This window comes from Pinus tabuliformis, chromosome 2_2 (genome assembly GCF_031772625.1).
Source record: "Pinus tabuliformis cultivar Carrire ecotype Pingquan chromosome 2_2, CPIR1, whole genome shotgun sequence".
Taxonomy (NCBI): domain Eukaryota; kingdom Viridiplantae; phylum Streptophyta; class Pinopsida; order Pinales; family Pinaceae; genus Pinus; species Pinus tabuliformis.
The window spans coordinates 1306081255-1306106093 of NC_142300.1; the positions used below are offsets into that span (position 1 = coordinate 1306081255).

At 39.1% G+C, this 24839-nt stretch overlaps 1 protein-coding gene across 1 annotated transcript; it reads left to right on the forward strand.

Moving 5' to 3' along the window:
• The first annotated feature begins 5199 nt into the window (after positions 1–5199).
• Positions 5200–6526, forward strand: LOC149198290 (uncharacterized). The gene has a single exon (XM_089404112.1). The coding sequence runs from the start codon at positions 5294–5296 to the stop codon at positions 5840–5842; it is 549 nt and encodes a 182-aa protein (XP_089260238.1). The 5' UTR covers positions 5200–5293; the 3' UTR covers positions 5843–6526.
• Positions 6527–24839: the final 18313 nt, after the last annotated feature.

Consider the following 24839-nt stretch of genomic DNA (forward strand, 5'->3'; position numbering starts at 1 on the left):
GTCTTCAAGCAGAAAACGTAGAACTGAAAATGATTCTACAAGAAGAGAAAGAGGAGAAACATAGTTTGATACGACAACTGCAAGCTAAGGACAAGGCCTTGGAAAAGCTGCACTGTGACCCATGTGAGGTAAAAAGTAGTTCTCCGACTTCATGTATGTTTCCTGATGATGATTTCGTTGTTTTTGAAAGAATTGGCTCCAAACTATTGAAGAAAATGGGGTATGAAGGAAAAGTCTTGGGCATTAATGGCCAAGGCATTGTCAATCCCATCAAAGTAGAGGAATTACCCCATCAGGCAGGACTTGGGTATGTCAAGAAGGAAGTTGGGGAATGTGCCACGATAGCCAACGAACCAACGATAATAGATGATGAGAAGCCCTCATCAGTTCTTTCCAACTCGACAGTGGAGGTAAAATATGTTGATTTCCTTTCAGTGTCGTCTTCACATAGTATGACTTCTGTTGGAGATGTGGAGATACCAATTACAAGCACAAACATGAGGCTCCTTACCAGGATGAGGTACAAGGAGGAAGGAGAACTTGGTGTTAATAGCCAAGGCATTACTTAGCCATTGGAGGTTATGCAGAGACCTCGATTTGCAGGCTTGAGATACACTGAAGGAGAATGCTCAAAGGTGTCAGATGCTTCCGAGACATCGTTGAAATCGTCGAGGAAAGAAAATGATGGGAACACATCACCATCATCCCATGGCAGTGCTCATTGCAGGGAAAGAGTTGAGGCAAGCGCTCATCACCATAATGACACCAGATACAGCAAGGAAAGATATAACGAGTCTCGATATTAGAATGTTCATTTCGATTATAATCATGTTGTTAATGATGAACGTAAAACATTGCATCGAAAAACATGTACTTTTTGTGGTTTACATAACCATGTATTTGTTGAGTGTTGGAAGAGAATAGTAGCACGAAAAAGGATGAGCCGTGAAAAACCCTCTCAACAACAGGCAAAGAAGAAGGTAAAGCAGATCTGGAGGAAGAAGACCTATTGCAGTCATTGCAACAGAAGTGGTCATCAAAGGGCCACGTGTTGGAGGCTCCATCCAGAGCAGAACCTCAAAAACAAAGCATACGTGCATGAACCAAATGAAACAATCATTCAATAAGAAAAACCATCATAGGGGGATGACCCATTCTCATCGATAAGTGAAAAATGGTTTCTAGATATGTTACCTTGTCATAGTCATGCTTTTCTAAGTCATTTGTTGCATTTTAAAATGTAAAACCGATGATGTGTTTTCCATCACCTATTAAGAAACAATTATGTCTGATCTTATTTTGTGTTGCAGTTTAAGTTGTGAAAGTGATGTTGTGTTTCCATCACTTGTCAAAGAAACAATAGTGTTTGGCCTTATTTTTGTAAATCATTTGTTGCAGTGATGATGTGTCTTCCATCACTTGTTGAAGCAACAATGATATTTTGGCCTTGTTTTCATAGCTAGGGTATTATTTCCATTTTGATGTAAACTTGACCACCGAGTATGTGTTATAAACTCTTGGCATGTATGGGATGCTTGGGTCATTAGTTGTTCATGTAAATTAAGCATGTAATTTGCAGAATTGTACTACAAGTTTGTAGAGGTTGCAGGTGTTGGCCCATCACTTATGGCTCTGAAGGACAAAGGTGAAGGAGAAGGAAGGGTGACTTATCAGACATTTGTAAGTGCAGACAAGGTAAAAAGAAGTGGCAGATTATTTTCATGCTTTTGGAGGACCAAAAGCTCCTCAATGGGGATGATAGATCTAGGTGGCTCCAGACACATGCAGAAGTCCCAAAGGACTCAGAAAGGGTCAAAATTCAAAGTGATCAGAACCCTCCCAAAGCATTACCAGATCGAAGTGCTCATCGCTCTGATTCCAACGGTGCAAATGACACTCAAATCCGAGCTCGTATGAGGGATAAAGAGCTAGTCAAAGATTTGGTCAAAGATGGGTAGTGGGCCAAGTTTAAGTGTCCTACAAATTTACCGCCAACCAGTGTGGGAACCTAGCTAGCAAAAGCAGGCAATTTTTTTGAATACTTAATTTATCTAATATCCCTTATATTAGAAAAAATAAAAAATGTGGCCTATTATTATAAAAATCCAAAAAAATTATAAAATAGGTGGCGGTCCATGACCCCCTACACCTCCATCAGACCCATCTTATTAAAAAAATCAAATTGTAATGGGCCGACAAGTCATGACCCCCGTCGACCCCAACCCACATTAATAACAAAACGTTAACATATGTGGGTTGGGCGGGCCACCTCCGGTGGACCTGATGCACACCCCCACCAAACATAACATATAGTTATGGGCCGGTGGGAATCGAACCCGCCCGGCCACATGGCCGGCCTGCTCCATGGGCAGCCCAACCCAAATACAACAACACCATTTAATATAACACGGTAATGGCTCCAACGGTCAACCCAAACCGTGCTCCAAATTTAAATAGTCACTTAAACACGCCCAAAAATAAATCCATGCCCAAAATAATAATGCACTATTTTGGAGAGGCAGGGGTTTAAAACCGCAACCTCCGCCCTCCTAATCTCCTCCGCCACCAACATGCCACAACAACATTCTTTGAAAATTTTGCCCACGTTTTCATATATATACCATGATTTTTGCTCAGCGGGAGGAAGAACGGAGGCCAAAGCAGAGCATGGAGTTCGAGACAATTTTTATTAATTGTAGGTGGAACCATGAGCGTGGGGCAGAGGCATGCAGAACCATGATTGAGCCCAATTTTCAAGAGGGAAAAATGTTTCCAGTTTCTAAATTGGACAAACTTTATGTCGATCCTACACCTCTCGGTGACATGAACCTGATGGCGTAGACATAATTTTGATCTAAGCAACAAATCTTCAGATGAGCCAGAGGAAGGAATCTTTGAGGAATCTAGGGGGAATCTAAAAGATTCCTGTAGCCCCATATTTTCACTTTGTCAGAATTCAAAAATTTGACAGTCGATTTTACACTATTCAATGCCAAGAATCTAATGGTGTAATCAGATTTTCCATTTAATCATTCCATTTTTCGGCCACTTTTCAAAGTGGAGTACAGGTGTCAACATTCAATGTGCGAGCAGTATTTTTCATGATATTCGATGCCACGAGATTGATGGTACATCCAGATCTAGTATTTTATCATCTTCTTCTTTAGATAACTCCTTGATGTGAGGTATATGTAGTGTGGTCATGTACTTCTTTGTCTCTTTGCTTGAGATGCATTGTGTTGTATAGATCCCTGTTTGATGTTTGATGTGAGATCTTGGTTTGTTCTTGATGTGAGATGTACTTATTGTCATGTTTTGATTGAGATCCCTTTGTTGCCATGTTGACGGGATACTCACGTGTCTCCATGTATGTTTGAATTGAAATCCCTTGGATGCCATGTTGAACGGGTGCTCATTATTATCATACGTGAAATTATGTCATGCTCATAAGAGTCCTTTTGTGAATGAGAGTTCCTGTAGCAGAACATCTCACGGAGCCACCTGTGCGTGAGGGAATATTCCTTGCATGATAGAGAAAACACATTCATGTACATCATCATGCTTTCAAACACTGAATGCAATGTCCTACACAATCTTGACACTAGGGCCCAGAGACGTAGTCCCTCCTGAACGAACTCCGTTATCAACGTCTTGTGTTTTATATTGTTGATTCTTGTCATGTTCCCTCTTCTTTACAACATGCATATATGTTCCTCTATGCTCTTTTAAATGCAATTCTAACATCATCACAAAAGTAAAAGATCTTGATTAAATCCGAGAGTTGAGTCAACTCAGATCATTAATCAAACATGTAAACACATAAATAAATAAAAATAAAAAATGTGTGCCTGTGTTTTTTTTTTTTGACAAAAAGCGATAAATGAATAAGTAGAGAATATATATATATATATCAAAATTGCATATACTAATATCTTAGCTTGAGTATTGATTCGGGGTAGATGCATTCAATCTACAGTGCATATAGAGCTAAAGATTATTCTCTAAATTCTAAAATCAATAACAAATAGTAAAGTGAATTTCTTTATATATGAATGTTATAATATTAATAAAATTCAAAATTTTGATCATCAATCACCTTTTATAACCCAAAAAAATTATTTGTGTGAATTGGTAAATAATCTTCACATTTTCATACCATTCCAATCCCTAGTAAAATTTAAGTATAGAAAGTTTCACCTTCTTCACTTTTAACCACATTTTTTTACACTTCCATTCATATTGTTTATGAAAATTTTCCATAAAAATATTGTCATTGTTTATGAAAATCATTTTTCCTATGGCAAAATAGCTTTTTTTTTCTCTAAAGAAATATCTTTGTTATTGTTAAACCAAAAAATACAACTTCAAAAATAGTGCACATGCACTTTTCAAGAAACAACTATTCACTATACTCTTTAGCTAATCTAAAAAAGGGTCTTTAGGTACACTTATCAAAACATGGAAAGAAACGGTGTTGATCTACAAATTACCATAAAATAATAATTTACATGACATTTATTAGCATCCAAAAATATTGTTTTTTGGATTGCATATCAACAACAATATTCGAATCAATATAGATATGTATCTCATGCAAATCGTCATATTAGTTTTGGATTGTAGTTATTTTCCTCTACCAATATTCAAAATAAAATCTTTCATAAAATAATAATTTACATGACATTTATTAGCGTCCAAAAATATTGCTTCTTTGGATTACACATCAACAATAACTTTAGAATCAATATAGATATGCCTCTCATGTAAGTTTGTTTTTTTTGGTTGTCTACATACAACGAACTTAGTCCGGAATCAACCTCAATATTAAATAAATTTTTATATCAACATAAATGTGTGTCGTAATCATAACTTTTGGATATTTGGAGAGCAAACAGTGAAGACCGTGAAGTCACATTAAACGTGTGGAATATCTAAAACAAGTTATCATCATCGCCTTCGATCCTTTTCTCCATTCGTTGAATCCGACGTCATGATTAACGTTAAGACAGTTGGATCCCACTCAAATGTTCGGTCCAGAGCCAACTTGGAAGAGACCCGGTAACTTCATATTGACGCCATTAAAGTGGGCGACAGAACATCAGAGGAAACGAAACCCCCAGTTGTATAAGTCACGCTATACCTCTTAAACCCATTCTGGTTTACCGACAAGCCGTAAAAAACAGCACGTGGTTTCTTTGAGTTAGGTGAATACCCTGTTCTATATATACACATCAATATTTTCCAAGTTTCCAGTATTCTGTTGCATAGAATTTTTGATATCTGAATTCAAGACATGGGGAGTTGCATTTCTTCAAATGTCACTTCTTCTGTGCCCTCCACTGCAAAACTCATATTGATGGATGGGAACATCCAGGAGTTCTCTGAAGAGTTGAAAAGCCATGAAATTCTGCGACAATATTCGGGCCACTTCATCTGTAACTCAGATGGCCTTTATGTCGGTCAAAAAATCTCCCAGATTCTAGGCGATGATGATCGATTGCAGATTGGGCAGCTCTACTTTCTTCTCCCTCAGCGGAAGTTACAGTTTTTGTTGACAGAATCAGACATGGCTTCTCTTCTCTTCAAGATTAACGCTGCGCTATCAAAAGACAAGAAGGCGGCGACTAGGAAATCAAAATTATCATGTGGGTTTGGTAAAGCTAAAGCGCAAGTGCAGCCGTTGTTCGATATTCATAGCCAACATGATGAATGTGTAAAGGAATACCACTATTCCCCCGTTTGCTGTATGTCCAGGCGCCGGAATGTGCCAATCTCAAATCCAAGGTGTAGAGGGCGAACCCCATACCAAGCCAAGTTGGAGACGATTGCTGAGATTCCGTGATCGATGGTAATTGTGATTTCATAAATCAAGAAAAGGGTAATGCTCTGGTTTACATATCTACTTCATTTACGGCCATAGTTTCAGCTTATTAACTATTGGGGATTCATTGTTATGGTGGAAGTTGGATGTAAGAGTGACATGAAAATCTCTATCACTATTTTAGAGAATGTCATAAAGTTCAGCAGGAAAGCATAATTTCACTGTGCAACGTTGTTGCATTAAGTTTTTATGGCATTAACAGACCGGTGGGAGCCAAGTGGAACAAAAGAACTCCAAGAAAGCCAGTCTGGAAAGTTGATAGCGTGCGAGAATCAATGATTGGAACTGTCAATTGCAACATGGCTTTGCACAATAATGTGATTCCATGTGTCTATTGTGTAGCATCCACTACAGCCAAAAGTCTCTCAAAATCCAAGGGCAAATTATGTGACTCTCAACAGAGATGTAGAGTGCAGGAAGACTCAAACAATGATCTGAAAGATCAATAGCGCTGACGATGCCAAAAGCTGAAGCAGGAAGGAGTTTCACAGAATAACTGGTTTCAATGAAAAATGAGTAGTTACTGAAAATGTAAAGCTACTTTGACGAATTTTATAATGCAAATTGCAATTTGGAAAATTTGATTGTAATCTGTACCAAAAAAAGTTGTACAAAATGCCACAAACATCTATTGTACACAGTTGTTTATTCCAAAATTCTCAATTATGGTTTGGATATGTTTTTTTGTGGGTTTAGAGGTAACGAAATTTCATAATGGTTATGGTTGATACAAATGAAGTGTCACAAGAAGTTTTGAATATTTCTATTACAATATAATATACACATATTATAAAATATGTGAAGAAGGATTTTAGGGGAAGGACTTTATAGGTGAATATGATGGGGATTTTATAAAATGGGTAACATCCCATTTATAATCGTATTAGGGAAGGATCTTACAAGTTAATAGGATGGGATTTTATAATATCGATAGTATTGAATTTGAATTTATTGTATTTTTTATTTAAGTAATTGAAGTATTTTTTCATAATTTATCGATAAAAAGATAATAAATTATGTAATTAAAGTAATTAAATTATTATCACTATAAAATAGATAAAAAATGGAAAATTAAAAAAAAAATCAATTAATCTATTTCTTTCTTAAACTATGATAAACGACATTAGTCTCAATGTGTGTTAATAATAATAATAAGCATCATAGTATTAGTTAAGCAATTTTAGGTTTTTTTTTTTCTCCCCAAATAGAAATTTGGATTGCATTATTATCTTTGGTGCTAGTATTGTGTTTGAAAGAAAACATCATGGATTTATAATCATGTATGAAATTCCAGTGAATGCCATTCCACATAAACAAACATGAAGAATTCATTGTGCCTACCTACTTCAGATATGCAAAATATGGAAGAAGCAAATAGTAACAATTTCCATTTTCCCAATCAGAGAAAGGGATAATCATTGGTCCCTCCTCTAGCTATTGAGAACTGGGAATGGGGAGAATCGCATATAGAAATAAATCATAGCGAAATAAAAATAAAATAATTATTATAAAATGGGGAGAATTGCATATAGAAATACATCATAGCAAAACTAAAGCAAACAAGTAACTATTATGGCAAGTGAAAAAAAGCATGATGAGACCAGATTCTTCGCTTGTGAACATCTTAGTTTGCAAATGGATATTGTTCCAGTTTATTTCCAACTATGTTTTCCATTGAACAAAGGTTCATAGAATGATGGGAGTGTACAATTGGGGTGAGGAAGAAGGATCCAACTTGTCCACTTCTTATGATTCTTCATCAGAGTAAGGAATTTTGGGCTCTTTCTTTTTAGCTTTGTTCGGGTGAGCAAGATATCTACATCATCATCTTCGAGAATTATCAAGGAAACCTCTAGGCCAAGCATCATATTTTTTATCTTTTTCCTAGAAAAGCAATTAGTTGTACCCTTCAATGATCCGAACTTAAACATGAATGCAACAAATTACACATATAACCATAGATACATAAATGCAACAGAAATAACATTTCATTCCATTAATATCAGAATACTGAAATATTCTTACAATCAGAATGGAAATAAACTAGCTCGGGTGATGCTAGCTTATCTCTGAGAAGAGATGTGGCGGCTACATGCCTCTTAACTATGTTACAATGAACTCAAAGGCCTATTTATTATTGAGAAACAATGGAAAACCCTAAACATCCAAAAACCTAACCCTAGGAGATAAAGCGCCAAAACTATTGGCCCTGTTTGGGTAAATTAGTACATCAACTTCCTGGGGTCGTAACTTTGACATACGATCTTCGTTTGGCTATCATAGTACCTCGTTTCGAAGATCTCAAAGAGGAGGCCGAAAAAAAAATTGGCAAGCTAAATTAAGATGTTTTTGTCCTCTCCACTTTCCCTAAAAACGTTGTTTGGAGCCTCAAAACGACTTCAGAAGTTTAAGACCCGAAAAACTGCCAAAAATAGTAAATTGTGCTACAATTAAGAAAACTGAAAGAGATAGTGTTGGGGGTCCAAGTGGAATAGGCAGGTGGCCACCAATATCTACCTAGATCATTCCTCCCCCCTTAAGAAGAAATGGTCCCCATTGCGTTGAGTGCCTCCATGAGATGGGGAAACTTCTGTTGAACATGGTCCCTAGTGAGCCACTTGCCTTGGTGAAGGAGTTGGCCAACTTTGACAACCCGATATAGTTGGATCTTCTGTTGACGAGTGTTCTTGATCTGTGTGTCCATGATCCGATCAGTTGTGGCATGTTCCATGCAGTCTAGGTTTAGCTTTGTTGGTGTGATTTGTTCTGCAATGTCAGATGTGTCCAGCAATGGTGGAAAGTATGGCCGAAGGCGGTCTGCATTAAACACTGGGTGTAGACCAAGGAACAGTGGAATGCTAAGCTCAAAGGGATTGTCCCCTACAACCTTGGTGATGGCGTATGGCCCATATCGGAGTGGGCGAAGCTTGCGGTGGGGTCCAACGAGGTGCTCCTTCTGCAAATGTAGCCAAACTTTGTCGCCCACCCAGAACTTGTGTGGCACCTGATGCTAATCATGGCGTTGCTTGTTCATAGTGTTGGCTCTATCCAATATATCATGGATATGCTGGCAGATGTGTTGAATGCGCTCAATGAAGCTGTTAGACCTGTCAGTTTTGGATTGGACATGAATTGAATCTACCTGAGTAGTTGCAAACGGTATGTCCACATCAATGGGCCATAATCGCTGAAATCCCAGCCCTACCTGAAAGGGGTTGTGGACCATTGAGCTGTGACGACCTCTATTGTAGTTGTGTTGGACATAGGGGAGGCTTTCATCTCATGTGTGTGGATGCTTCGAGTTGTACATGCACAAAATGTGTACGATCATCTTGTTGGCGACTTTTGTTTGGTCGTTAGTTTGGGGATATAAATTCATAGATTTAGTGATTTTGGTATCCAGCATCGACTAGAGACCTGACCAAAATGCACTTAGGAATTTTTGTCCTGATCAGAGACAATGGACTGTGGGATCCCAAAGTTTACCCACACTCGCTTAAAGAAGAGCTTATCAGTGGCTTCTATTGTGATACTCTTCTTGGAGGCCGCCATAATGGCCATATTAGAGAATCTATCGATGACCATGAAAATGCAGTCATTGTCCTGCTTAGTAGAAGGAAGGCCTGACATGTAATCCATGGAGATGGATTCCCAAGGTTGACTATGAGTAGGCATAGGAGTATATAGGCCTTGCTTCTTTTTGGTTGGTTCGGTAATGGCATAGGAAGTGCAGTATTTAATGTACCTCCCAAAATCCTAACGAAGGTTGAGCCAATAAAAAATACTTCTGCAGTACTATCGTTGTTTTCTCTACTCTGAAATGTCCAATGACACGACTGTAGTGTGCCTCCCAAATTATATTAGCACACTTGCTTGAAGGAACACAAACGTGTCCCAGGTAGCATAACAGTGCATCCTGGAGGTAAAAATTTTGAACTTTCTTACCTTCTAGGAGTGTCTGATATGTCATGCCTAATTTTGGATCCCTCTCGTAAAGATGCAACTACCCTAAAGTCTCATGCCCAGAAGAGTTGAGCACAATGATAAGAGCCATGATTGGTGGTCAGTTGAGACAGTGTACAACATTATTGGTGTTGTCTTTCTTGTACTTAATGTTCAAATGGAATTGTTGTAGGTATGTGAATCATTTACGATGGCAATCGTTCTGAAACTTCCCTTGTCTCTGTATGAAATACAAGGGTCGATGGTTTATGTGGATGACCGTTTCCTTCCCCATAATGTAATGCTTCCATTGACGATAGGTCTGCACAATGGAATACATTTCTTTGTCATAGGTGGGATACTTTCATATTATGTCTGAAAGTTTCTCACTATGGTAAGCCACTAGATGCCCCTGTTGAGTAAGAACTGTACCAATAGCATAGTCAGAGGCGTCTGTCTCAATATCAAATGGTTGTTGCAGGTCCGGTAATGTGAGCACTAGTGCTGAGCAGAGGTGATGCTTCAACTCGAAAAATGCCTTCTGTTGGGTTTTAGACCAAAAAAACTTTTCTTTCGCTCCGCCCTTGAGGACTTGACTTAGAGGCCAACTGATGTGAGAGAACCCCAACATGAACCTGTGGTAGAAATTGGCAAGACCCAAAAAGTTGTAGAGCTCTGTTAGAGTGGTTGGGGTTGGCCAATCCCGAATGACTTGTTCTTGGCTGGGTCCACATGCACACCCTTCTCATTAATGATGTACACCAGATATTGAACCTGGGTCATGCCAAAAGTGCATTTCTCCAAATTGGCACACAACTTGTGTTGTCGTAGCGTTTGAAGGACTTGTCGAATATGTCATAGGTTCTCTTCCCAACTCTAGATGAAGATAAAGATGTCATCTAAATACACCACCACGAATGCATTGGTGAAGGGTCACAAGATGTCGTCCATCAATCTCGTGAAGGTTGCAGGGATATTCGTCAACCCGAAAGGCATGACCAACCATTCGAAAAGGCCCTCCTTTGATTTGAAGGAAATATTCTACGCATCAGAGGGTTAGATAGGCACCTGGTGATAACTAGACTTCAAGTCATTCTTGCTGAAATATTTGCCCCACTTGAGCTGGTCCAAAAGGTCATCAATCCGTGGGATTGGATACCTATTCCGAACAGTGATCTTGTTCAACGCCCAATAGTTAATACAGAGTCTCTAGGTTCCATTATTCTTTTGTGCCAATACAATAGGGCTCCCACAAGGTGATGAGTTTGGCCTGATGTGCCCCTTCTGCAGCAACCCTTGAATCTGCCTCTTGATCTCATCATTCGCAAGAATAGAGTGTCGATAGATTAGTCCATTGGGTAGCGGCGCGCCCGGGGTTAGATCAATGGAGTGCTTGACCCGATAGTGCAGGGGTACCCATGTAGGTGAGGCGAAAATGTCCCTGTACTCCTCCACGACCTTGTCCATCTACTGCTGCTGTGTGGAGGAGCCCTGTCTGGAAGTCGTGGCCACAACCTTCTTCTTTCCCTAAGGGAGAATCATAAGGAAAATAAATTTCCTGGTCTGGTCAATGATCTTAATGCATTTTTTTGCAGTGATCAAAGATATGGAAGTAGGTGGGGCTACCTCCGATATCCTGTACAACTTATTGCCCAAATTAATAATCACAAAGCGAGGTCTAGAATCATACACAACATCCTTCTTCCACAAGTATGGTTTTCCTACTAATACATCACAAACTTCAAGAGGAGAAACATCACACAACACCTCATCCGTGAAGGGCTTGATGCTATAGGGAAGGTGACATTGTTGGTTGACGCGAAGATCTTATCCTTGGTGAAGCCACTCGATGGTTTACGGTTGCGGATGTGAGGTTGTTGGTAGGCCCAACCGCTTCATGACCTCTACTGAAATGAGGTTCTTTTGGCTGCTGCTATTAACTATGAACTGCAACGGAGAACCTTTCACCCACATTTGTGAGTGGAAGAGGCATTCCCCTCCTATGGATCTCCAGGCTCATTCTTCTGGATCTTGGTGGTAGCCACACTGGCAATGGGCTCTACGTCAATGATCTGCTTCCCTTTGTCATTCACCTTGTCGGGTTCTGATGCAGATTCAAAACATGTGTCTGATTTGAAATCCTTCAGCTCGACCACCAGTGATTGTTTGGCCCGACACTCAGTTTTGTTGTGAGTGGAGCTCTTATGGAACTCACACCATTTCCCCGTGTCCTTCTTTGTCTTTGTGGTGTTTTTCTTTTCTTGTGGCTTCGGCGGGTTGTCCTGGGTCACCCCGCCTTGGCTTTGGTCTTTGATTTGTGGTTTGTGGGCACCTTTTCCTTGATTTGTATTCCCAGATCCAAAGTCTCACTTCTTCTATTTAAACTTCTGCTCAATCTTGACAGCTTACCGATATGTTGTGCCGAGCGAGGAGATGTCCAGCAACTCCATCTCATCCTGGATGTACTTATGTAGACAGTCACGGTGCTTGAGTACCAAATGTCACCCAGAATCCTTAATTCCCAACTTTGTGCGGAGAGTATGGAAAACATTTGTAAACTCCAGCACATCTTGGTCCATTCATTGCAATAGCGTGGTCCACTTTATGTATTTATCTTCATAGCTCGCGACAGGGTAATATTATTCCTTGATGGCATCTGGGAAAGCATCCCAAGTGGGTGTACCTTAAAACAAAAAGGATTCTCTCTCATCCTTTTGTTCATAGTAGGTTTTACACCAGTTCTTAACGTGTGGGGCAGCTTTGAGAAGTGCAAAAGTAATCTTTTCATGATTGGAAAAGTCATGAACTGAAAAATATCCTTCCAAAAGATTCAACCATTTATCTATGGTGTCTGCATCTATCTGGCCCTCAAATAAGGGAATATCGAAGTTAACTTTGTTAGAAAATTATATATTACGGAGCAATGGAACACATAAAATATTGCAAAAATATAAACACAAAAAAAGCACAAAACAAGAGAGACACAGATATACGTGGTTCACCCAGTTTGGGCTACGTCCACCCCAAACAGCCAGTCCTTCCTTTCTATTATCCAACAAAATGAAGAGACACAACCTACAGCAAATCCGCTGTAATATCCTCTATTTTCTCTCACAATCTCACCTCTCTATTTCTCGCTCACAGAATACACATCTATTACACAACCTCAAATACAATGCCCTCATACAAAGAGAGGGGTTGCCTTCTAGGGCAAAAACCCTAAACTAAACATAAGTTCTACTGTCAGATCATCTGCCTAATGAATGGCCCAGATTGACAAGAAATTACTATACTTTTACAAGGCAATTTTACAGCGATTTTTAGCTTCGGGGGCGCTGCCCCTGAAATCCCCCGCCAGGGGGGAGCTCCCAAAGGTCGCAGTCGCCCCCCCTGGACCCCCCTTGCAGCGAATATTTTATGGGCGGCAACATTTCGAACTGGGGCCCAAAGTGGCGATACCTTTGAATATAAAAGATAATCAGGCTCCACACCCAACAAACTTGTACCTTAAAAGCATTGGCGCCTCTAAAGTGGATCCTGGATGAAGATGTGTCACCTATGGGTAGTCGTCGAAGGGTTTGGGCAAAGTTATCCATCATCGCGTTCCTTTGCCACTCAAGGGCTTCCTCGAGCAATATTTTGAAAGGATCTCCTGCCCCTTCGTCTTTCTTTTCTTCTTCCATGGGAAGCCATCAGGGTTTGCGAGGCTGGCCTTGCAAAGGTTCAACCAGATCGAGCCCTAACTCCTTATACCCTGACCTCGTTGGGGATATCCAAAGAAAAACAGAGAGAGCATATCGCTGTGATACCACTAATCCAAAATTAAACAGGAACGTAACAAATTACACATATAACCATAAATACATAAATGCAACAGAGATAAAACTTCATTTAATTAATATCAGAATATTGAAATATGCTTACAAACAGAATGGAAATAAATTAGCTCGGACGATGGTAGCTTATCTCTGAGAAGATATGTGGCAGCTACATGACTCTGAACTGTGTTACAATGAATCTCAAAGGCCTATTTATTATTGAGAAACAATGGAAAACCCTAAACATCCAAAAATCTAACCCTAGGAGATGAAGCACCAAAACTGTGGGCCCCATTTGGGTAAATTGGTACATCACATTCCCGGGGTCGTAACTTTGGCATACAATCTCTATTTGGCTATCATAATACCTCGTTTCGAAGATCTCAAAAAGGAGGCCAAAAACAAAGACAAAAGTTGGTTTGGGACATTTTTAACCTCTCCATTTTCCCTAAAAACATTGTTTAGGGCCTCAAAATGGCTCTAGAAGTTCACGGCCCGAAAAACTGCCAAAAATAGTAAATTATGCTACAATTAAGGAAACCAAAAAACTGAAAGAGACAATGTTGGGGGTCCAAGTGGAATAGGTGGGTGGCCACCAATATCCACCTGGATCATTCAAGGTCCCATATATGAGGCATTCATCACCACATATATAAGCCAACAACAATCTGGAATCCATCTTAATACACAGCCAAAGGGTAAGCACCGCACCGAATTGCAAAAGAAGTGCTTGAATTCCACCAATGAAAAATTCAAATCATATTTTAATGAAGTTCATAAAAATGCAAATCTAGCCCACCACATACAAGGGAGGAATAAATCAAACAAACACAAAATAAAAGAATTTTCTCTGGACTACAAGTTTGCAACCAATATCTGAAACCAAACAAAATAAAGTTTCCAACTTTCCAGCATGCACCACAAAGCAAGCCACAAATGGATTTCATCGTGAGCTAGAAAGAGTACAACAAAACAGAAAATATAATTAAATCAGATTATAATGGTATTTCGCATTTCAAAAATCAACGATAGTATAGGGTATATCTAAATGCACAATTGGGTATTTCACATTTCATAAATCAACAACATTACTTAAAAAAAAATAAAAAAATCGAAGCAAGTAATAAAATTGATTTTCACTGGTAACAACCACTGACAACATTTTGCAGTACCAACAACTAAATATTTATAGCTCATGAAGATAGCCGAAACTCTTCCAACCTTAAATGAAAATGCAAAAACGCATGATGACAATACAAACATACTATTATCATTTGCAGCCCAAGTATAGAGAGCAACTTGCAAATCTGAAAAGAAACTCTAAGGTTCATTCCTTACTCTGTGTAACCTCTGCAGCCTATGATTTCTCATCTCCATGTCCACCGCAACATCCCCCAGAATGATGATGCTTACTTTTTGACTTCACTTTCAACTGTTTGCGCATGTCATAGGCATCCTCGCCATCGACATAGTACTTAGCCTCGATATCATTGATTTTATAGCCTAGTGTATGGGTATACAAATGGAATGGTGCAACCCTATGATGTACATTCTCACTAAACAATTGCTAGGGGGAAAATACTCAAAGGGGATAGTTATCTTACAAGATTTTGAATTGGAATTTGAAAAATCCAAATCAAAGAAATCTTTGATTTTCGCCGAACAATTGTGTGACTTTCATAATACTGATATAGAAATTGTAGTAGCAAATTATTTTGCTGACGAATGTCTCTTTATTATTAGTACATTAGATCCATGGTATGGAGATATCATTATATATCTCCAAACACAAACTTTTAGGGCCGAGTTATACAAAACTGATCGTTGTCAAATCTGATACCAATCCCAACAATATAATATTATTAGCGACACTCTTTACCATCATGGTGTCAATTCTATATTCCGACGTTGTTTGACTCTCCAAGAGGCTGAAAAAACATTAAATGACTGCCACTGTAGAGCGTGTGGCGGTCATATGTTTGGATATGCTACTGCCCAAAAAATAGTACGTGATGACTATTTTTGGCCGTCAATATTTAATGATTTCATTACTGCAGTCCACAAATGGCATAATTTCCAAATCTATGATCGCAAAACGCGAGCACCTACATCTCCTCTTCACCCTATCACAGTTGTCGGTCCTTTTTCCAAATGAGGAATCAACTTCGTCACCTATAACCCTCACTCGGCTAGGGGGAATGGGTATATTATCCTTGTAGTCAATTACTTTACGAAATGGGCTGAAGCGATTCCTACATATAGAGACGACGACGAAACTAAAACAATTTTCATTTTCAATCATGTGATTGCTCGATTTGGTGTCTCGCAAGCTATTGTTACAGGCCATGGTAGTCATTTTCATAACTTTATGATGGTCGAACTATCCGCACAACTCGGCCTACACCATGATAGCTCTACTCCATATTATACACAAGCTAATGGTTAGGTTGAAGCTATCAATAAAGTTTTAACCAATATGATTAAACAGATAGTTGGTATTCATAAAGGACACTGGCAGTCTATGCTCTTTTCAAAAATGTGGGCTTACCGTATTACTACAAAAACATCGACTGATTTTACTCCATTCCAACTTGTTTATGGTTTGGAAGCAGTATTACCCATTAAATGTGAAATCCCATCCCTAAAACTAGTTATAGAATTATTACCTGCTACCTTTGCAGATGAAGAACGCCTTGTACATTTAGATGAAAATCGTTGTAATGCTACACTGGTTAGCGAGGCTCACAAAAAAGTGTCAAATCTCAGTTTGATAAAAACATTAATCCTCGTTCATATTCAAAATGTGACCTAGTCTTGGTTTATGATCAAGCTCATGACAAGTTAGGTGCAGGAAAGTTCGAACCCATATGGCATGGTCCTTACATCATAAAATGTGTATTAGATAAAGGCGCCTATGAGCTGGTTGATTACGATGGTATTCCTTTGGGAAAGCCTAGAAATGGTCTTTACCTAAAGAAATATTACGCATAAAATTTTTGTAAATATCTGTACATTAGTTACCAATTTTTCTAGGTATGTGTGACAATTAATGTTTTTTTATATTTTCTACTACTTCTCCTGCTTATCTCGTGTTCACACTTGATTTGAAAATGTCGACGTTCTCTTAGACTTACATTGGCTTTGCTAATGGCGCTAGTCATAGTACTCAGAATTTATCTTCTGCAACCTCAGTTATCTATTCACCCAGTTATGAGCTAGTCTCTATTCATGGAATATGTCTTGGTCAAACAACAAACAACATAGCGGAATATAGCACAGTCATTGAGCTATTAGTTGATGCCATCGCATTTGGTATCTGACGTTTGATCGTTAGGTTAGATTCGCAGCTTGTGGTATTACATTTAAACGGTGTCTATACAGTAAGGAGTCCAACCATGTTAAGAGTATTTTTATGAGTTTGTCTTTTGGAAAGGCAATTTGATTATATCGAATATCAACACATTTTGATATATTTAAACACATTGACAGATGCATTAGTGAATCATGTGTTAAATAGACATTTGCAACATTTGTAAATTAAAAGCAATATTCATTCATACATTGATCAAGATAAACAATAGGAAAAAGTAGTAGATTTTTCATTAAAATAGAGTTTGTATAAAAGTGTGTGTCTACAAAATATGTCATCCGAGGACATAAGGCCCCGTGGCCTTTTATTTTCCGAATATGCTGACACCAAAAATCAAAATGTGGTCCTAGAAACTAGAACAACTAAGCATGATGATGCTCATGATAACAAATGATAACATGAGCAACTCGACGCAGAAAATGTGTGAGGGGCCCTGGAACCCCAACTACATGTCTCTGATAGGCGTGAGGAATGTCATCAGTCCCAGTCTCTGGGATGTTCAAAGTCAACCTCTCAAGGTTCAGTTCCAGCTCTGTCAAGACATCCTCTGCCTTTGGGTTCGTTGTCATAGCTGATATAGGCTGCTCGCCTTTATTAATTAGTCTCATCCTGGCTTGTCAGGTTTGGCCCACATCTGCACATGCATTTCGGATAATAAGCCTTTGAAGATAAAAAAACACATAAAATTTAAAAATTTGGAAATATGTCAAAATGCAAAAAATTGTGGATTTGAGACTTCTGCGATTTGTATTCTGTGTGGTTGTATCTTCCGGATTCATCGCATCTGTTGTTTTAGTGCATCGACGTTTCGAACCAGCCTCTGTGGTTCATCATCAGGATGAACCACAGAGGCTGGTTCGAAACGTCGATGCACTAAAACAACAGATGCGATGAATCCGGAAGATACAACCATGCAAAAAATTATCACCCAGATCACCCCTTTGAGTTCCGACTGGAAGTGGGATATCAGGATCATCTCTATAATCCATCCTGGCATACAGAAAGTCCTCAATCAGAACAATTTGTTGTGCTAACCAGTCAAAGAACTCTGCATTATACCTCACTACTGGTCCATCACCTCCATGGCATGCCATTAGTGCAACCCACCTCATCATGCGTGGATCCCTAGGACCCCCCTCATCTTCTAGAATTTGTTGTGGCCAGAGGATAAGAATCCTTTCTAGGGAAAAAGCAACAAGAATGGCACCATAACCGAAATTCTTCAGTTTTCCATTCTTGCACCTAGTCAACTGGCCCTTCATGTTCACCACCACTGCCTCGCACCAGTTGTACATCATGGATTCCCAACATTCCACAACCATCTGCATCTGTGCCTGTGTGGCTAAATGAAGGGTAGCACTACCACATAGTTTGCAAATAGTGAAAGTAATGGTCCTCAGGGGAAAGAGCTTGATGGTATGAATATCAATTCTCCCATCCTTGGGTGGTGCACCCCTGCAAAAGTGTCGTAGATACCCATCAGTAGTATCTCCTCCCATCCTTTGTCTGAATAGTGAAATATCAGCTTGAGACAGCTTAGTCAAGAAATAGATGTCATCAACGTCAATGGTAATGTGATGATCGACAATCACAAAACACTATTCCTAGACATTCCAGGTCCTTACCAGCCATGTCATCAGATCTACCTGAGATTTCATCCCAGGAATAAGCCAATATTTTAGGAGACCACAAGTCCTCAGAGCTTGCATGGTGGCTAGATTTACCAAAGCTGCCAAATCATTGGCCTCATGCTCTCTTTCCCTCCACTCCATTTTGAGCAATCAAATGACCTGAAATGATTATTTTAAAAGGATTAAAATCATTTTAGAAACTCATCTCATGTTGTTTTTGGCCCAAAACTTGTTTAAAAATAAACGCTCGGTGCTTGCGTGGCCACCGTTTTACGGACTGGGTGCAGCTGCGCAAATTTTTCTAGTAAAATTCCACGCAAGCCGTGATTTTTTGTATGGAAAATTTTATTGGCCTGCACGGGCCCTACTAAAAATAAATAATGTAGGGTCAAGGGGGGCATTTTTTAACACTATTTTTCCCCAAAAAAATAAATGAAGGCTTAAAATGAATTTTAAACGGATGAAAAGCTAAGTTAAGGAGAGATATTCTACCTGGAAGAAACGGTGAGCGATTTCGTTCACCGGTTAGCTCGGAATCAGTATTGGAAGTCTGGTGGTAAAAAATCCTCTCTCTACTCTCAAATGGTAAAAATGCAAATGGTGAAAATAATTTACCTTTCCCACTTTTATAAAGTTTTTTGGTGCTAAAAAATACTATTTTTTATGCTTAAAACCTTTTGGGATGGAAAATGACATTTTTTGAGTAGGTATGACGAGTTATTGAGTTTAAATGTGCAGGATAGGTTATGGAGTGAAGATGAATCATTTTGAATTTTTAGCAAACTTTTATCAGTTTTCATGCTCTTAAAAAATTATGAAAAGCGAAAATCTTGGATCCTCTTTTAAGCCCTTTTCAGACTTTTCAAAACGAAAGATTGTCGAGTACTTTCTTGTTCGAACTTGTAAAAATAAATGAACAACCTTCAACTCAGTATAAGTTTACCTGTTTTACGGAATGAGTTAGGACTATTTACGAAAAAGGTATACGTTGACTGAACATGGTCAATAGAGTTCTCTCTTGTATTATTTTATCCTTTTTCGGACCTAAGCTAAAACTGACGAAAAAGAACCTTATGGATTCTACTTATGTTTTTCTTCTGACTCTCTAAAATTGAAAAACGTTGAGCTTTACTTTCACCGAACTCGTGAAAATTTTACGGTAAAAGAACTGAATGAGTTTCATTTTTGTTTCTTTGCCAAACTATTAAAATAAAACGACATCGAGTTACTCCTTTACTGGACTCGTAAAAACCTAAAAAGTATAGGACCCATTTAGCATAACAGGACCGAACCATTCCTTCTTAGGGTTCGTTAAAGATACTTTGATGGACTCATCTGAAGGATAAGCTTACAGTCCAAGCATATGTTATCCTCCTCAAGCTTGTAAAAAATAAAGAGTTACTTGCCAGTAATGGTGTGGGGAAATTGGGAAAAGGTGTCCATTTTACATTATCATTTTAAAAAGGTAGCAAGTCGTTCTTGAACATGACACTCTGTCACACTCATGTCTGGGTCGCGAAATTCATTTGTCTTACAGTTAATCGAACCTCATTGAAAGTATTCATGGTTTTTGGTGTTATCGTTAAGTCAAATGTTGCCAAGTCATTAGCGTGCCGTTATGTGTTCAAGAGAAGTTCAACCTCAGGTCAAAATCCCTTTGCCAATTCTATGTCTTCAATCGCATCGGCCATCCTTGAGTAATTCCTTGCAAACTATTTTCAAAACTTGACATTATGTTTTGTGTCATAGGCTTTCCTACGACGAGTCGCTTCCTATCAACTTCAACTCATTATATAGGAAGTTGATTTAGAAACCTTCAATACCTTGAAGCCTACATGCCTTAATGGCAGGTTTCTTACTTTCGACGACGGGTTCTCATCATTGGCCTTCGATCAAACGATTCTATAAGTGTTCGACTTCAAATCACCTATTCACACTTCATAGATTGTACTGGAAGTACCTTGAGAACCATTATCATTATTGGTGGTTTCTCTCGCACTTGTTAACAGTTCACATCATTGACCAGTAATCAAGTGGTTTTTGCCATGTTCGACTTTGAAACATTCACTTGCATGGTTAGATTTGTATTGTGGATCGAGAGATGGAGATCAAGCCCTGGATCTAGTTTCATCAATCCAGATTGCGAGGTGATTTTATATTCATGATTATGTAGATAGATGGTTGTGTCCATGCTGTGTCTACCATCTATATGATTTTAGTTTTTCTATTCTTGTTCATTGAGTTCGCTTTACTCTGAGTATGGGAATTCCTACCTCAAAGATGATTTTTGATATATATTTGCATTATAATCCTTGAATGTTCCCTATAGGTTTCCAGCCATTGCCTTTGACTCGATCCTTGGAATGATAAATATCTTCAATATTTTAAACTTGTTTTTACAGACTTCGCACTTTAGGGGGCAATCTGTTACATGTCAATTTTTCACCATGACATTTGATCAGTTTATCGGTCTTTTTACCATCCGTGAACATGTTTGAAACATCTCCCTCAGAAGTCAAACAACCCAAAAAAATTTGAAGTAGATGAGAAATTTGGGGAAAATAGTTGTCACACCTTGTTAAGTTCCACCTGCATTGATTTTTCTAGAGTTTCTTCCGCATTCGCTAGAATTAACTCTGAGAAAAGTGCATAGTTGCACTCTCTTTGCCACTATAAAACTGCACAGGTGAATTCAAGAAAGTAAAAATAAAGGTACATTCTAGAAACATAGTTGGTCGAATATTTCACAACTGAAAGCTTCCAGGTGATGACTATTCAAACTATAACCCTCAAATGATGAATCTTCTGTTGGCATTATGATGCATGTGTTGTACTTGATGGCAACCCCCCTCATAGAAGACCATCTCACTTATATACATTCAGAAGAGATATCAGATGTAACATAATACATAGATGCAGGACAGCTCAAAGGAATCAAATGGCAAGTTCTTAGTAAGCTTTGCCATCAAGTCCAAAGGGGGAGATTGTTGGCATTATGGCTAAAGTGTTGTCCTTGATGGCAACCCATTCAGGTGGTAGATCACTGTTCTTCATGTCAGCAGCAAAGATTGATGATCAGCTCTCTGGTGTTGTTGCCATCAAGTCCAAAGGGGGAGATTGTTGGCATTATGATGCATGTGTTGTACTTGATGGCAACCCCCCTCATAGAAGACCATCTCACTTATATACATTCAGAAGAGATATCAGATGTAACATAATACATAGATGCAGGACAACTCAAAGGAATCAAATGGCAAGTTCTTAGTAAGCTTTGCCATCAAGTCCAAAGGGGGAGATTGTTGGCATTATGGCTAAAGTGTTGTCCTTGATGGCAACCCATTCAGGTGGTAGATCACTGTTCTTCATGTCAACAGCAAAGATTGATGATCAGCTCTCTGGTGTTGTTGCCATCAAGTCCAAAGGGGGAGATTGTTGGCATTATGATGCATGTGTTGTACTTGATGGCAACCCCCCTCATAGAAGACCATCTCACTTATATACATTCAGAAGAGATATCAGATGTAACATAATACATAGATGCAGGACAGCTCAAAGGAATCAAATGGCAAGTTTTTAGTAAGCTTTGCCATCAAGTCCAAAGGGGGAGATTGTTGGCATTATGGCTAAAGTGTTGTCCTTGATGGCAACCCATTCAGGTGGTAGATCACTGTTCTTCATGTCAGCAGCAAAGATTGATGATCAGCTCTTAATTTATTGAAAAATTTAAGAAGGTCGCAGGTACACCGTTCAGAAAGTGCATCCCCGCAGGTATACCATACAGAACCCGCGTCCAAGGACGCAGGCCAGCCATTCAGGGGGTGCGTCCACCCAGTGCACACATTTCAAGGCAGAGAAAAGCACGTGGGGGTTTCTTGTGTGGTATCTAGCCGACGGTTTTGTGTTTCTATGGTGTCGGCTCGTGGTATTATTCCTTGATTTGAGGAGGAGCTTGCCTATATAAAGCAAAGGAGATCATTTGGATTTGGCAAGTCTTGGGTTGAATATCTTATGAGAGCTAGATCTGCTCTAGATCTAAACAAGGCGAATCTACTAATGGACCGAGATCTCTTCGGCGCATGTTCAGATCTGTGGATCTGATTGTCTGGGTTACTTCTAAAGTCTTGAAATCATCTATGCCCGGACGGACGCAGGTGCAGTAAGGGTTCAGGTGCGTCCGGGACGCAGGAGTGAAGAGTTTCAGGTGCGCCGGACGCAGGCTTAGAAGGGTTCAGGTGCGCCGGGACGCAGGCAGTTCAGTAGACTCAGTGCGTCCAGGGACTTAGGCCAGCAGTTGAGCAGGGTGAGTCCGGGACTCAGGCTAGCAATTGAGCAGGGTGAGTCCGGACTCAGGCTAGCAGTTGAGCAGGGTGCTTCCTTCTCTTAAAATCTTTGTTTATCATTGTTTTGTTCTGGGTTTGGTCCTATTATTGTTGATCTGGTTACTTCAGTTGATTGGGTGTTTCAGAAGATTGTTTGAGCTTCAATGTTGTTTGGATGAAATGTGGCCTTTCAGTTTATGGGTTGTGCTTCAGTGTATCCAGTATGAAAATTGATGAAACGTGGTACTTGGAGCAGAGAAGATTGTAGGCCAGTGCCTACGTACTAGTATCTAAGCTAGTACAAGAGCTAAAGGAAATCTTTGGAGCATTGTAGCAGGTAGTAGTCTGCGTACTAGTAAATGGATCGGCTAGTACAAGAGCAAAGGGGGTTGTAGCTCCCATACTGGTATGAGGCTGCACCAGTACAAATATTGTAAAAGGATTTTCTTATTAAGAAGAAGATTGAGATGACTTGCAGCAGGTGGTTTTCTCCCGCATTGGGTTTCCACCTTATATCATTGTGTTCATGTGTGTGCCTTATGTGTGATGATCTACTTTATGTTACTGCATCTATTAACTGATAATATGGTTGATAATGTCCTAATGCACTCATTGAAGATCGATTGACTTAATCTTAAGAAGTTGTGGAAGTAGCATATATAAATCTGATTATGGAATTGAAAAAGTTTTATTAATGTGATAATACTGATTCACCCCCCCCCCCCCCCTCTCAGTATTATTTCCAACATCTTCATCCATTTTCTCATGGTAACCTAATCCCTAAAGGAAGGAGTCTCATCCTCCTCTTTTGGATCTAAAACTTCTTCCTCTTGGCCTATAAAATAACTAGAGGGTAGAGGGATTGAAGAGGGAATAACTCAGAGAAGACAAACTTATGATGTTGGTTTGAGATTGGAAAGCTTATCATCTAAGGAGGAGATTGAAGGCATTTAGGAGGGACCTCGTGGCATCAAGGTGAAGGTTGTAAGGCTCCTCTTAATCTTTGATTAATAGAAATGAACACTTTATCCCATTGGTTTGTCTTATTGGAATAATGAATTGTTTATAATGTTTATTAAGGAAAATTCAATTCTTAATTTCCTTGATCATTAGGTTAAGTTGTTTGGATTATTAGATCACATCTGCTTTTGATCCTTTTATGGTCGATGCTTGCAATTATCAAACATTGAAGAGGTGCATTGAATCACAACAAGGGATCTTCATCAAGCATTTCGTGAAATAGGTAAGAGGCTCATCCATTAGCTTTAATTCTTATAATTCAGACAAGTTCAACTTAGGGAAAGAGTCACTTCAATTGTCTTGCTTGTTTCTAGTTTCCGTCAAGGATATAGGGAGATTGCTCTTGTCCGCAAGAGGGATTTGTCTAGTGTAACAGTATGACAATTAATACCGACAAGACTAAAATCATGATAATTAAATCCAAAAAGATCGCCCATGGAAATTTCGTCTATGATAACAATTGCGTGGAACAAGTCTCTTCTTATAAATATTTGAGTATTGACATTCCTTATCATCTCAACGGGAATTACATCATTGAGAAAAGGATTATTGGAGGTTGGAAAGCTTATTATGAGCTTGAAAACGATTGTAAGGTTGTCGATATTTGTATTTGGAGTAAAAAAGGGTTCCTCTTTGAGACCCTCGTCACCACTGTTGTCCTATATGGTTGTGAAGTCTCAGGTTTAAGCATATCTAGAGAGTCGTGGAGAAATATTGACATGATTCAAAAGAAATTTATAACCTACAATCCCAAGATCAAGGGAAATACCCCCTATCCGATCCTGGTTATCGAATTTGGCCTCTCCCCTATAGAAAGCAGGGCTATGTTTAAGTATCTAATGTATAAGAAGAAGCTTT

Bases quoted from the DNA above. Each gene is read 5' to 3' on its own strand.
- LOC149198290 (XM_089404112.1), top strand. From the start codon at position 5,294: ATGGGGAGTTGCATTTCTTCAAATGTCACTTCTTCTGTGCCCTCCACT.